Below are 15,558 nucleotides of genomic sequence, written 5' to 3'. Positions count from 1 at the left end.
TTGGACACAATTGAAGTGACTTAGCACGCAGGCACACAGTGATTTGATATATAGCACAATTCTTTCTTGTCTTCTGAGAATCTCCAGAAGAAACACTTTGAGAACCAGTGTCAGTGTCAGTTAATGCTGGACTGGTATTTCTGATTTGTAGTCTCTTGGCCAACCCTGATGTTTTCCAATCAGAATTCAGCTTCAGCAGGACATAATCATGACTAAGTGGATAGTTTTATATGGATTGCTCAGCCTGCTGAAACTTATTAGTGTTTGGAAATATACACATTCTTAACACCTGAATATGATAATTGGAGTTGCATTTGTTAATGCAGACCATTTTAATTCAGCATACACTCTGCCTCACGTGCTGTTTTCCTCCTTCAAACCACCCCTTGTAAAACTACAGCTGCGGGATTTTGGAGGGGAAAGCCATAGGTGAAGACAGCTGGATCATGGACTTGGCCTTTGTGACTTTTTATTTTCATTCTTTCACTACTGAGAAAAGATGAGGCGGGCACATTTCAAAAGAACAGCTGACACTCCCCATACCAAGTCAGTGATCACATCAGTCACTCTAATTCTTTGGTGTTTATGGGTCTTCTTTTCCATGTATGTGGCGGAGATCCCGTTTGTAGGAGCAGCTAAGAAGTGGGTGAGTATAGACTGGGATCATGCCAGAAAGGAGGCCTCACCTGTTTCCCCCTTCCCCTGTCTTCTCCTTGAGCTGGGCCAGTCTCTAGATTCTTCTTTGGCCAAAGAAGGATGACTTCTAATGCATCCAGCTGAATTACACTGTGAACAGTGAGAGCCGTGTTGTGTTTAAGCTTGACCATGCTGCTGTTCACTGCATGCCTGCTCACTGCAGTGTCTAGAGAGTGAGAGTTAACAGTGCGTTTGGGGATTGTGAAGTTGTGGAAATCTTCTTGTTGGTAACATGCTGCTATTGCCTCGGAAGGAGAATCTAGCAGTTTTTTTTTTTTAAGTGTTTAATTTGTTCGGCTAATGTTACTTTTTATACATAAGGAAATTTAAACTTGGTAAAAAGTATTTACTGGTTCTGTAGGTGGGACATAAGCTGGTCTTTTGAACTGTAGAAACTTAAAGTTTCGTTTCATTTTTGTTTATTTGGTTTTGGGGGTCACTCAGAAGCCATTTAAGGCATAAAGGACCAAGATAAAACTTGCAAATTATTTGCAATGAATCAGCATTATTCTGATGTTTGGTTTTTTTTTTTTTTTAACTTTTTATTTTATATCGGAGTATGCTGCTGCTGCTGCTAAGTCGCTTCAGTCGTGTCCGACTCTGTGCAACCCCATAGACGGCAGCCCACCAGGCTCCCCCGTCCCTGGGATTCTCCAGGCAAGAACACTGGAGTGGGTTGCCAATTCTTTCTCCAGTGCATGAGAGTGAAAAGTGAAAGTAAAGTCGCTCAGTCGTGTCCGACTCTTAGCGACCCCATGGACTGCAGCCTACCAGGCTCCTCCGTCCATGGGATTTTCCAGGCAAGAGTACTGAAGTGGGGTGCCATTGCCTTCTCCAATATTGGAGTATAGCTGATTAACAATGTTGTGATAGTTTCAGGTGGACAGCAAAAGCACTTAGCCATACATATACATGTATCGATTTTCCCCCAAACTCCCCTCCCTTCCAGGCTGCCTCTTAACATTGAGCAGGCATAGTTAGGGAGTTTGGGGTGGACCTGTATACACTGCTGTATTTAAAATGGATAACCAGGTTCCAATGGGAACCCTTTATTCTGATATTTGGAATGAGATGGGAGACTTATCCAGCTTCTATACAATGTATGGGAAAGAGCAACTCATGCCCAGACATTCCAGATCACAAAGGCTTCTGTCAGAATTGTTTGGACTGTTTGATTAATTCAGGGGTGTGCCTAACGAAGAAAATGAAAAGAAGTTGGGTAGTATGTGTCAACAATAACTTCTTATTTAGGCAGTATCTTAGGGGCTTCCCTCATCACTCAGTTGGTAAAGAATCCACCTGCAATGCAGGAGACCCCAGTTCGATTCCTGGATCGGGAAGATCCACTGGAGGAGGGATGGGCTACACACTCTGGTATTCTTGGGCTTCCCTTGTGGCTCAGCTGGTAAAGAATCCACCTGCAATGCAGGAGACCCCAGTTCGATTCCTGGATCGGGAAGATCCACTGGAGGAGGGATGGGCTACACACTCTGGTATTCTTGGGCTTCCCTTGTGGCTCAGCTGGTAAAGAATCTGCCTGCAATGCAGCAGACCTGGGTTCGGAAGATCTCTGAGTTAGGAAGATCCCCTGGAGAAGGGAAAGGCTACCCACTCCAGTATTCTGGCCTGGAGAATTCCATGGACTGTATAGTCCGTGGAGTGACAGAGTTGGACACGACTGAGCAACTTTCACTTTCACTTGTGGGCATGTGGAAATGTTTTGAACCTTCCGTTTTCTGATCATTATTTCATGGCATCACAGTGCCACTGAGAGATTGGTGTCTTCACATGGTCACAGTTATTTAAATTGGTGTTGGTCAAAATACAAGATGAGTTCCATTAACATTTTGTTTCTGATGTAATCAGTGAATCATGAAATCAATGGACAGGGGAATCATGGCTAACTTTTTTTTCATTAGTGAAATAGAATATAATAAAATGTCATCTTGCTCCTTGTTCTTCAAACTTAACAACCTTATATTATCTAGGAGCTTGTTAGAAATAGAGAATTGAAGGTCCCACCCAGACCTACCTACCTTGTCATAATATGAATTAATCGTCACTGAAACTAAATCCCAGCATTAATGTCTACAAAACATTGAAATGGAAAAAGTAAAATTGATCACAAACACAACCCCCCACATTCATTAAATTATTTCAGTTTGTTGTGTTCAGGTACATATGAGCTTATACTTTAGTACATTTATCCCTCAGTATCTGAAGGGGATCGGTTCCCACCCCGTACTGAAATCTATGGATGGTCAAGTTCCTTATATGAAATGGCCTAGTATTTGCATAACCTACACACATCTATAGGAGAAGGCAGTGGCACCCCACTCCAGTACTCTTGCCTGGAAAATCCCATGGACGGAGGAGCCTGGTAGGCTGCAGTCCATGGGGTCGCAAAGAGTCGGACACGACTGAGCACCTTCACTTTCACTTTCCACTTTCATGCATTGGAGAAAGAAATGGAAACCCACTCCAGTGTTCTTGCCTGGAGAATCCCAGGGATGGGGGAGCCTGGTGGGCTGCCATCTATGGGATCGCACAGAGTCAGACGTGACTGAAGCGACTTAGTAGCAGCAGTAGCACACACATCTATGCATATACTTTAAGTCTTTTCTAAGTTGTAAATAGTTGCTGGTGCATACCAAGTTTTACCTTTTGGAACTTTCTGGAATTTTTTTTTCTGAATATTTTTGATCTATGGCTGGTTGTGAGTATGGGCCTTCTGGATATGGAGGGCCAACTGCATATTTCCGTGGGTCACAGTCAAAACAATTTTGAAATGCATAGTTTTAGATGTGAGTGGTGAAATCATATCTCTGGTTGTGGTCTTATCATTAACTGTGGGAGAGATTTCTTTGCTTTGCATTTGAATCATCTCTAAAGTTTTCTAATATCTCTGTCTTCCAACTCACAGTTTCTTCTAATATTAATAGTTTCTTGCTTTTTTGTTCTCTTTTTCATATCTTCTGTACTTCAGTCCTCAGAACTGTACTCAGTGTTGTGTGTCCACTTCGCTGGGAGATTGATGCTAATTAGCATGAGTTTTCTGTTTTAATGTTCTTGGCACCAAAGTTGAAGGAGAGAATTACCAAGTTATGCAGTGCTCTTTCTTTCTCAGTTTGTTATGTCTTCCTTCCAAATGTTAGATGCAACAACAGTATTTTGTTCTGGATATAATTAAGTCAGTCTTCTTTTTGTGCAAGTATGCATAGCATGTCTTAAATGCTATGAACAGAATATTAAGAAGAAATATGTGTAACATGGAAGTCTGCCTTTGTATCCCCAGCTATATTTAAAACAAGCAATTGTGGCTTTAGTTTCCTGTATTCCAACCTAGCCCAGTATAGGCCAGATAGAGGAAGCTAACCTCTTCTGTCATTATTAAGAGAAATGCTGATTTCCTGGAATGTGACCCTAAAATGGAAGTAAATCATACCACAGACTTGTATTTAGTGTTAGTTCCTTTGACCAGCAGTATGCAGTACAACTTACTGTAATTAAGCAGCTTAGAAAATACATACTTTCTGTGGCTCTGAGACAACTGGTGAACGGCAACAACGCCTATCAAATTTTTATCGAGTCCTCTTTCACTAGTGTTAAACATTTCGTGTCGCACAACCACACATGTGTTGCTACTGGTTCCACTCTTTTCTCCGTCCAGTTATTCCATTTAATTTGTACTTTGTTTTAAAGGGCCTCTGAAGTAAATTTTATTTTACCTTAGGAACCCTACAGGGGTGCTCCAGAAAAGGGGGAGAAACAGAGCATTTTGAAATCTGTAACCTTATGAAAATGAAGGGACTTGTTACCACACATCCTTCTGTTCAATGGTTATGTCAGACTTGTTAGTATTGACAGCAGAATTGCAAAAGATTACTAATTTTTTTAGCCATTTAATCCATACTCTTTAACAGTGTGATCAACATGTATTTGTTAATATTAAATGAATTTTCCTCTAATATTTTTTGTGCATTTTCCCCCCTTTTCCATGAAGGCCTTATCTGTTTGGAGCGGGGTGTTTTTCCATAAAAGCTCCATGGTGAGTCTCAGTTCGGTCCCGCATGCCTAATTCATTTGCTGTACTCTCCGAAAGTAACTCTGTTTTGTACTTTGTTTTCAATTGCATGGCCTGATCACAGATAGATGCACCGAATTCCTGAGTCATTGGTAGATGTTGGTATTGACGCCTGAAAAGATTCGTTTCCTTGGTTTCATTTCATTTCTTGAAAATTCATATTAAAAAATCATAGAATAATATTTTTAAAAAAAGAAAGGAGAAGAATTCTCTCATAATAATGCTGGTATATAAGACATGGCCAACACCCACATTTAAAGCTTTTAGTATTATAGTGATAGAAGATAGAAACTCCCTATATGACATGCTGAACTTCTGAAGACATGATTTATTTTGAAATATAAATATATTTAAGTTATACTAAAAATACCCTATAAATTTTTACTGCATTTTATTTGGTACGAAAGGCAAAAGAGTCAGTTCTGTTTTGAATAGTTTAGGTAGTTAAGGAGCTACATGGGGAAATTTGGGTTTTACGTACACACTCCTAAATTCCTAAATAACGTATTATTTTGAGTTATTAGCACCTACCCACTATAACTCGTTTACATTCTTATATAAGAGTGCATAAAATATAACTTTGTCAGTCTTAGCATGATGATCATAGAAAAGAAACAGTATATTTCATACTTTCATGCAAAGATGTGCAATAGAATGTGTTTAGAGCTTGGTGTAATATGTTTAACAAGATAGTTAAGAGTCAGAGTTCCAGAATCAGACTGTCTAGGTCTTACGTTCCAGGTCACACACTTACTACCTGTATGATCTTGGGTACTTTTCTAAAGCCAGTCTATATCTTGGTTTCCTTATCTCTGTTAAGAGTTACCAGTAGTACCTACCTTATAGGTTCATTATGAGGATTAAATGAACTAGCGTATAAATTACTTAGAGCAGTGCCTGGCACATAATAAGAGCTCAGTAAATGTTACCTGTCATGCTATGATTTATTTTCTGGTTTAAGGGGGAAATTCCATTTTAGAGAAGAAACTTTTTTAAGTTAGATCATGGTTTTGTTGTTTTGTTTTGGTTCTAGGAATGAGTGAGCCCAAGAGACATTTTGGTTAATTTATATCAATTTTATAAATTTAGTCAGAATACATGTATGTTCAATTCTCATAACTGCTTCTGAGACTTGTTTATACTGTCTTATGGTCCTAGGGAAAAGTCTTACAGTCTTTTTTCCTCTTGGACAAAAAGAAACTTAAATAATTTGACACAAACTAATTTCAGTGTTCATACGCTAATAGGAACATCTGAAAATTTCATTATTGCATTAGAGTAGGGTGATAAATCATCGTAAAGATTTCCTCTTTAGAATGTGGTATCAAAGTTAGTACACAGATTGTGAAACTGTGATAAGCAAATTCAGGGTATACATGAGTAAAAATTCCCTGAAAGTCAATCTTCATTCTTGTGTTAACTAGATTTTCTTCCAAAAACAATAAGATACTTGGATCTTACTGAGGAGCTTGTAGCAAACAGTGGAGTTTTAAATGCCAGATTCAACATATGACAAGTTTTCTTTGTAGACTCAATTTAGAATTGAATTCCATCTCGGGATAAATTTCTCATTTTAAGTACAAAGAAAGGAGTTTTAGTATGTTAATAAAGTTTGAAGTTTTAGCATAGACGTAAAGATGGAATGACAAATGTTGTATGTGAAATAAGAAAAGCCCATGCCTTCAACAGCTTATGTGCTCCTCAAATTTAAGCAAAAGCACTTGTCAACCAGAAATGATTTGAGGTTGAAACAAGATTAAAAGAGCCAGATTAAAGAAAGGGATATATGAAATATAGTAGACTTTTAAATCATTGCCTGTCTTTTAGAAGACTGCTTTGTGGTTTGTTTGATGCCATCGTTAGCTAGCAAGAAACTCGTTTTTAGTCACTTGTACTAGCCTAAAAGATCCTCCTTTAAAATACGTCTCTTTACTGGTGGTGCATGTTTTTCCCATTAAGATCTTAATGAAACCTCAAATTAAGGCAGCAAAATGAATATAAATTTGACAACTTCTTCCATGTTGTTTATAAAAAGCTTCTTTGTTTTAAGAGTTTTTACTATTTTTCCATGTTGTTTAGCATTCAACCTGAGAATGTTTTTATTTACTGTTTTAGAATAAATATTATGTTAAATAAAATTATCTCTTTATTTCATCACGTTTTTAGGACTTTCAGTATAGGGTAGGATTTGTATTTTGGAAGAATATGAAACTTTTATAGTTCCTCTTAAAATGTTATATAAATTTCATACAAATTTTTATTATTTTTCAGTTGAAACATTTATATTTAGCTGAGATTTTGCTTTTGATCAATCATGATTTCTGCTCATTTCTCCACTCTTTGATAAACTGTTTTAATTGTTAAATGCATGTGGCTTCAGATGAGTCAGTTTATAATAATTTCTTTTCCTTTGACAACCAAATAAGCTTGTTAGAAAGTTAACTATGCAGACCAACTTCAACACTTTAGCCATTTTATACATTCTGAAGATTATGTATTTTCTAGGATTTTGGAATTTAAATGATGGTATAAATGATGTAAAAGAATCACACACATGGTACACTTTTTAAATGCAGAAAATTTAAGAGAAATACAGTGAAATTTTAAAAATGAATTTTGCTTTCAATATTACAAATAAGTAACAAGTTGTTATGGAGTTCCTAATCTGCATCTAGTAAACTTTCCTAGTTTTTGAATTTCTTAGTGAAAGAAAAAATATATGCAGAACAGTATAGACAAAAGGTAGTTCATTTGAATATATCTTTATAGTATATAAGGGTAATTTTAAAGAAGAGTTAAAACTTACGTATCAAATTATATTTAAAGTTTTAATTAGTGCCACGTTTTCAATATGTTTATAAATAGTTAATTTAAACTAATCTAGTTATTCTGACACTATTGAAAAAAATATAAATTCATTTTCAGAAGAAAAGATTATATGGAGAGGAGAATCTTATCTGCCGGGTTCAAAGAAAATCTCTGAGACCTTTAAAAAGAATTTGTGATAGAATACTTTTAGATACCTGGTTAGTATCTTTTTAAAAAATACAGTACTTTCATTTTCCTTCTTAGTTTCTATTTTAGAAAATAAAGCTGAGAATGAGGGAAACTTCTAAATTCCTTTTGAAAGGCTAATCACAGTGAGGAATATAAAGAAGAGCTTTTTCTCTTTAACACAAGGTATAACACCACTTGTAATTCTTATATAAATATTGTCTAAGATTTGAACTAAAGTATTGACTGTCCCCTTGTGATTTAGGGAATGAAAGAAATGGTGCTTCTCTCTCAGCTGAGCCCTTTTCCACGCTTGTGTCCTAAACAAGGCTGCAGACCTCATTGTTGCTTTTCATGCCATCCACAGATTCACCACTCATATCCTATTTTACAGAACATAGAAAATTATCCAGATGCACATAATTTTGCTATAATTTTAAAGCCTATATCATTAGAGTCTTGCTTTTTTTTTTTTGGTCTGTCTGTGGTTAGAGTGTAGAGCAAAAAACAAGCGGAGAAATTTAATATGTTTATCTGACTGAATTACATAATACAGAAGGAGCCAATGGGTAACTTCAATAGTCTTTGTAAATATTTTTAAAGATGTCATCATGTTAATGTCCCTAGAACATCTGATGGCATTAAAAATGATTCTCATTCTATGGTTAGATGGTTAGGTCTCCCAGAAGAAATGACGAAATATTAAAATCCTCAGTTTCAATTTAGCACCTTATTTGTTGTTGTTTTTTAATCATATATTTATATTAGTTTTGATTATGTTGTCTCTTAATAAGTTTTGTAAATGTGATGCTTTCTGATATGGTGAAGGTTGAATTCATTCTGTAGTCCATTATGTTTTGCTCACAAGTGAAGGCAAATTTTTCTTTTAATTTTTGACCTTGGAATTATTTATGGCACAGGAGAGTATAGTGCAGGAGTCATTAATGGATAGGAGTCCACCAGCTCTATCAGGATGTTTTGTATTCATTTGTAATGATGACACAATTGAATTTCTGGACCCTCGTATACACATAATTTTTTTTCTATCAACTCATAATTGAGTAAATTAGTTAAACAGTGAGAGGCATTTGTTTTAAACTTGCAAATGTCTTATAATAGAATAAAGGGAGATAGATATTGAGAAGAAAGAAAAGAAGGCTAATATTGGAGTGCTTTTCTAAAATGGTTGGAACACCAATCTATAAATCAGCATGAGTTAGAAGGCTAGCACTTTTCTCTTTTATTCTTTTCACATATGTATCATTTTTCAATATTTTATCTTTCTGCCAACAAAAGGTAATTTTGCAATAGAAATATTCTGGGTCATTGGGAAAAGTTCAATTCTGCTTCCACCCAATATTCCACCTGGTCTTGGTCTTTTAAAATTTTAGGATAAAGGGGAAATTGAATAAATATTAAATTTTCTTCCTTTGGACATTTCATATAGAAAATACTTTATTAATAATAATATTTTCTTTAGATTATGTCTCTTTTCTATTTTTCTGAAAATCTTGTACACATATACTGCACGTATTTAAAATTTCTATTTTGCTTAAATACCATAATCATTCCAAAGGTAGACTGATGATAGGACTAACTTGTTATGACCATGTTCACCAGATATGCTGAGTACCCAATACATTGCCTTGTGTCATGCAGGAGGTGGCAAGTTATTTTCAGGGATAAAAACTTTTAATATTAAACACCAACTTTTACTAATGTGATGTATGAAGGCCCTATCAGAAGAATAAGAAGAAATGATGAAATATAAGAATAAAAATGATAATTTTTTCATAATTTTAAGAATATTTTTAACATAAGGTACTTATTCTCTGCAGGAAATAATGAGTTTATGTAAAATGGTACTATATTGATGCATTTTAGTCGTGTGTTCAGAAACTGAGTTATGTGTAACATTAAAGAAGTCTGAGACTTCAGCTTTTGACATTGAATAATTAGACTGTAAGCCAGTAAACATACAAAATATATATTTGCTTGACTAAAGACTAAATTGATTATTATATTACAAAGGTAGCCAACTGGCCCAGTAGCAACTTTTAAAATCTATTTAGCATACATAGCTTAGATGCACCATAGACTCTCTTAAGAAGTGGCATGCTACTTGTTTTCTGTCTTGTTGCTTCAGTTCAGTCCAGTTCAGTCGCACAGTCATTTCCAACTCTTTGTGACCCCATGGATTGCAGCACGCCTCCCTGTCCATCACCAACTCCCGGAGTTTACTCAAACTCCGGTGTCCATTGAGTCGGTGATGCCATCCAACCATCTCATCTTCTGTCATCCCCTTCTCCTCCCGCCTTCAATCTTTCCCAGCATCAGGGTGTTTTCAAATGAGTCAGTTCTTCACTTCAGGTGGCCAAAGTATTGGAGTGTCAGCTTCAGTCTTGTTGCTTACCACATGATTTAAACAACAAAAACAAAAATAACTCAGGAATTTGCAAAGAACTTTGAATTTGTATATTTTGTACTGTCATTGCTCCTTGATGGTGATTCTAGTAAAAAATAAGTCATACAGTAGAAACACCTTTCAAAAAAATTCTGGAATATTTTTCCCCCTCTCTCCTCAGCCTTCCAGCCTCCAGAAACTAACCAATGGAAGTTAAAAGATGCTATTAATAGTTACAGGAACTTAGAGTTCCCTGATAGCAGTTCAATAACAGAAACAAGGGCTCAGTGGTAAAGAATCCACCTGTCAATGCAGGAGACAGAGGAGACGTGGGTTTGATCCCTGGGTCAGGAAGATCCCCTGGAGGAGGAAATGGCAACCCACCCCAGTATTCTTGCTGGGAAAATCCAAGTCCATGGGGTTGCAAAGAATTGGTCATTACTGAGCACACACACAATGGAAATAAAGACTACGAAGGAACCTCATGAATAGCTGGGAAAAGAGAAACGAAAGCCAGAGGTGAAAGGGAAAGAAATACTGAACTGAATGTAGAGTTCCAGAGAAGAGCAAGGAGAGACAAGAAAGCCTTCTTAAGTGAACAGTGCAAAGAAATAGAGGAAAATGATGGAATGGGAAAGACTAGAGGTCACTTCAAGAAAATTGAAGATACCAAAGGAACAGTTCATGCAAAGATGAGCGCAACAAAAAACGGAAACAGTAAGACCTAACAGAAGCAGAAGAGCTGGCAGGGAGGGATACACAGAAGAACTGTACAAAAAAGGTCTTAATGACCTGGATAACCATGATGGTGTGGTCACTCACATTCTGGAGTGTAATGTCAAGAGGGCCTTAAGAAGCATTACTATGAACAAAGCTGGTGGAGATGATGGAATTCCCGCTGAGCTATTTAAAATCCTAAAAGATGTTGCTGTTAAAGTGCTGCACTCAACATACCAGCAAATTTTGAAAACTCAGCAGTGGCCACAGGTCTGGAAGAAGGTCAGTTTTCATTCCAGTCCCAAAGAAGGCCAATGCCAAAGAATGTTCAAACTACCATATACTTGTGCTCATTTCACATGCTAGCAAGGTAATGCTCAAAATCCTTCAAGATCAGGCTTCTACAGTATGTGAACCGAGAACTTCCAGATGTGTAAGCTGGATTTAGGAAAGGCAGAGGAACCAGAGATCAAATTGCGAACATCGTTGGATCATAGAAAAAGCAAGAGAGTTCAGGAAACATCTACTTCTTCATTGACGACATCAAAGCCTTTGAGTGTGTGGATCACAACAAACTGGGGAAAATTCTTAAAGAGTTGGGAATACCAAACCACCTTACCTGCCTCCTGAAAGGCCTGTATGCAGGTCAAGAAGCAACAGTTAGAACTGGACATGGAACAATGGGCTGGTTCAGAATTGGAAAACTACATCAAGGCTGTACACTGTCACCTTGCTTATTTAACTTACATGCACGTTAAGTACGTCATGCAAAATGCCAGGCTGGATAAATCACAAACTGGAATCAAGATTGCCAGCCTTTGATATGCAGATGATACTACCTGATGGCGGAAAGCGAAGAGGAACTAAAGCTCCGAGGAGCTCAGGTGCTGCTTGGTGAGGGTAAAAGCGGAGAGTGAAAAAGTAGGCTTAAAACTCAGCTTTCAAAAAACTAAGATCAGAGCATTCAGTCCCATCAATTCATGGCAAATAGATGGGGAAAAAGTGGAAGCAGTGACAGATTTTATTTTTTGGGGCTCCAGAATCACTGCAGGTGGTGACTGCAGCCATACTTGCTCCTTGGAGGAAAAGCTATGACAAACCTAGGCAGCGTATTAAAAAGCAGAGGCATCCTTTGCTGACAAAGGTCCATGTAGTTAAAGTTACGGTTTTTCCAGTAATCATGTGTGGATATGAGAGTTAGACCATAAAGAAGGCTGAGCACCAAAGAATTGATGCTTTCAAATTGTGGTGCTGGAAGAGACTCTTGAGAGTCCCTTGGATTGCAGGGAGATCAGATCAGTTAGTCCTAAAGGAAATCAACCCTGAGTACTCATGGAAGGACTGATGCTGAAACTGAAGCTCCAGTATTTTGACTACCTGATGTGAAGAGCTAACTCATTGGAAAAGATCCTGTGCTGGGAAAGATTGAAGGCTAAAGGAGAAAAGGGTGGCAGACCATGAGGTGGTTATGTAGTATCACCAACTCAGTGGACGTGAATTTGAGCAAACTCCAGGAGATAGTGAAGGAGAAGCCTGGTGTGCTGCAGTCCATGGGATCACAAAGAGTTGAACGTGACTGAGCGACTGAATAACAACATTGCAGCTGTGGCACATGCAGCAGAGATATGAAATTGTTGGTAGAAACATTCATTTTATCACAGAATCTTGACACACACACGAAGCTATTGTTTTATGCCCTGTCAGTGGAAGTCTTCGGTGTTTTAGGCATGGATGTGATTTTTATGGGTAATAACTTGGAGTGTTTAGAAAATGTTAATGTTGGAAAGAAGAGGCCTTGTCATATATGACAAGGTGCATTGTATGGATTTTGTCAGAGGCACACACCAAAAGGACCAAGCAGAATGGCTTCTGAGCCAGACATTTTGCTTTCCCTACCAGGAAGACATCAAAACAGAGGGCTCAGGAAATCAGATATGTGAGAGACTATTTCAGGTGTCATAACACTTGGAAACTGAGATTACCGAACTGAAGTCTGATCTTTTAAAAACTTAGTTGAAGACTGTGTGCTATTAAGAGATAATTAGCATTAAGAACTAAGATATGGGAAGGCACTGCCCTGAGCGCTTTCTGCATGTTACAAAATCAGTGGTTCTTAAACCTGAGCGGTTGCCAGAATCTCCTGGAGGGTTTGTTAAAACCAATTGTCAGAGTGGGCCATGGCTTGAAGATTATTTGCATGTCTAAGAACTTCTCAGTGCCAGGGTCCACACTTTGAGAACACATGTAATATGGTAATCCTTATAATAACCCTATGAGGTAGGCATTATGATCTTTCTATTTTATATATTGGTTGTGTGAGGTCAGAGAGGTTAAGTAACTTAAACGAAATTCACACAGGTGCTTTTGCACCTGGGATTCAGATTCATGTTTTTACCTGACCCTCAAAACCCAATCTTTCTCCATCTAACCTTCATTAAAAGACAAAGAGATAAAGGATAATGAGCAAAGGAAAGTAGAAATAATGTCATTTGACATTGGAGACTGTCTAGCAGAGTTTATAAGGTCCCTGGCGAAATTGCTAAGGAACTCTGGGGGCAGACTTTGACATAGAGAAGAGATACAGGATTGAAAGAAGACAATAGGTTGTTATCAGAAGTTGATTGTACTAGAAGCTGATTTGGGGAAAGCAAAGGGGGAAGCTTGTACTTTTTTTACAGTAGTTACGTGAAGTAGCAGAAGTTACTTATTGTATTCTTAAATATTAGAAGAAACAGAACAAAAATAGACCTATCATTTTCACAAATCCATGAAGAAAAAGTACGAAATAGGAAGATCAGTGATTATAACTGCATCAGATCGGTAGATCTCCTCTCCAGATATTGTCTAACCATACATCGCATGCGGCTGCGAGCATTGTCAGGGTTCCATTCTGTATCGTCTCGTGTTTTCATACATGATGTCTCCATTCAACTGTATTGTCAGCCTCACGTTTTATATTTAATATGAAATGATAAGCTATCCTATTATTATGAGAGGTTTATGCTGGTTTTATTGTTCCACTTTGAAATATCCAGGGAAATATTATCCACTTCAAGTAAGTTGACTTGGATTTTGGCAGCACATTCTTCAGAAAGAAATCGGTTCTTCTTGGTCTTTTAAGTTGCTGTTCTGATAATACCCTGAAACTTTGAACTAGTTTTGCTGCCGATCACAGTTCTCCTTAAGGCAAAATGCATGTCTACATGGGGCAGAATTTTAAGGGAAATATGTCATTATCTTGAGGACTGTGATTTCATCTTGGTAATTTTTTTCTATCATTTTATCTTTTAAGCAAAGTTAAACCACCTCCACAAATTTCACCAAGCAAATCAATGGGCGGAGAATTTTGTGTGGCAGCAACGTTTGGGACATCCCGATCATGGTTTGCAAATAATGCAGGTCTGAAAAGAGAAAAAGGTATGTGTTTTTACTGAAGTTAAACTTACCATATGTAATTTGTGTTTCTTGAAGAAAACTCATAGCCGCTCTCTTTGAATAAGCTTCAGCCCAATAATAGAATTTTGCCCCCACTCTGTTAGCATTGTCTTTCCTCAACTACTCAAGTCTCATCCACAGGAAAGGCTGTCCTCTCACTATAAATGTAAAATAAATTGCCCACTGAGTGTTTTTATTTTGTTTTGCTGGTGACAATATACAGGTGCTCTCAAAGTTCTCTAAGTTATTCTCTTAGTTATTCTCTAAGAATAATCAACAACAGCTCTGCCATGTTATAAATTAAGATATAAAAACAGGCTCCCACTCAGAAATAAGGATCATCTTTTATGGTAACCAGTGTCCCTTTGAACTTATATGGTGTTGTTTATTTAAATCCCTTCTTTGACCACCAGAATCAGCTTACAGAAATACCGTATATGATCCCTTATTGTTCTTATGTAGAAAAGAGTGTCTACTTTCCTGGACCAAGTGTTTCATTTTGAAAGTTAAAAATTTCCTCTTATTATTGTGATTCTATTGAAGTAGGTCAGAAACTAAATTGTTAGCGAAGCACTCTTCTGATGAGTTCCACAGGCTGTATTGTTCTTGGCAAAACGGCTCTCCTTGACGCTTAATACTGGCAGTCAGACATCAGCTCTTTCCCTCGTTATCGCCTTTCAGTGGCCTTTCCTTGGAAATAGGATCCCAGACACAGCAGGCTCTTTACCTAAGTGGGGGAGGATACTGTGGAGTAGGCCAGCCTTCCATTTTCTTATCCCATCTTTATTTTTTTTGTTACCTCCTTTGCTTTAATGATGCTATCGAAATGACTTTGTTACTAGGTAAAGCCCTCTGTGAAGCTCCATTTCAAACGCTTCTCCCTTCTGTTCTAATTACCCTTTTAACTTGCTGCTCCTTTGTGTCCCACGGACTGGTCATTAGCCATGTTCTCCAATCAGCTGTAATTGAGTCTTTTGGCAAAGAGATAAGGTGACCTGCCCAGCACTCATGAGGGATTTTATGTGCTCCTAGGTTTACTGTAAAACCCAAGATAGAGGACTAAACCTGTCTTGGTAATGAGGACATGTGTACTTGTTATAAAGTCATTTGATTAGATCCATATTCAGCACCTGACCTCAAAGCATGACTGCTCTTCATTTACTGTGGGGGCCAGTGAGCCCACTGAGAGGAATGAGGGAAGAAGCTTTGAGGGAGGAGGATTTGCTCC

General features: G+C 37.6%; 1 protein-coding gene across 10 annotated transcripts in view; it reads left to right on the top strand.

Annotated features, from left to right (window-relative positions):
- The window catches only part of BCAS3 (BCAS3 microtubule associated cell migration factor), a 586,592-nt gene that overhangs the window by 249,796 nt on the left and 321,238 nt on the right, over positions 1–15,558 (top strand). For 8 of the 10 annotated variants that reach the window (XM_059878411.1, XM_024980621.2, XM_059878409.1 and 5 more), the window contains exons 17-18: positions 4,700–4,744; positions 14,188–14,312. In XM_059878411.1, the coding sequence (XP_059734394.1) occupies positions 4,700–4,744; positions 14,188–14,312 (170 nt within the window). The remainder of the gene's footprint in view (positions 1–4,699; positions 4,745–14,187; positions 14,313–15,558) is intronic. The other 2 variants (XM_024980624.2, XM_059878412.1) reach the window with 1 other exon arrangement.

The sequence above is a fragment of the Bos taurus genome, chromosome 19 (genome assembly GCF_002263795.3).
Source record: "Bos taurus isolate L1 Dominette 01449 registration number 42190680 breed Hereford chromosome 19, ARS-UCD2.0, whole genome shotgun sequence".
Classification (NCBI taxonomy): domain Eukaryota; kingdom Metazoa; phylum Chordata; class Mammalia; order Artiodactyla; family Bovidae; genus Bos; species Bos taurus.
The sequence above is the reverse complement of the archived record's forward strand: the minus strand, read 5'-3'. Positions and strand labels throughout refer to the sequence as shown.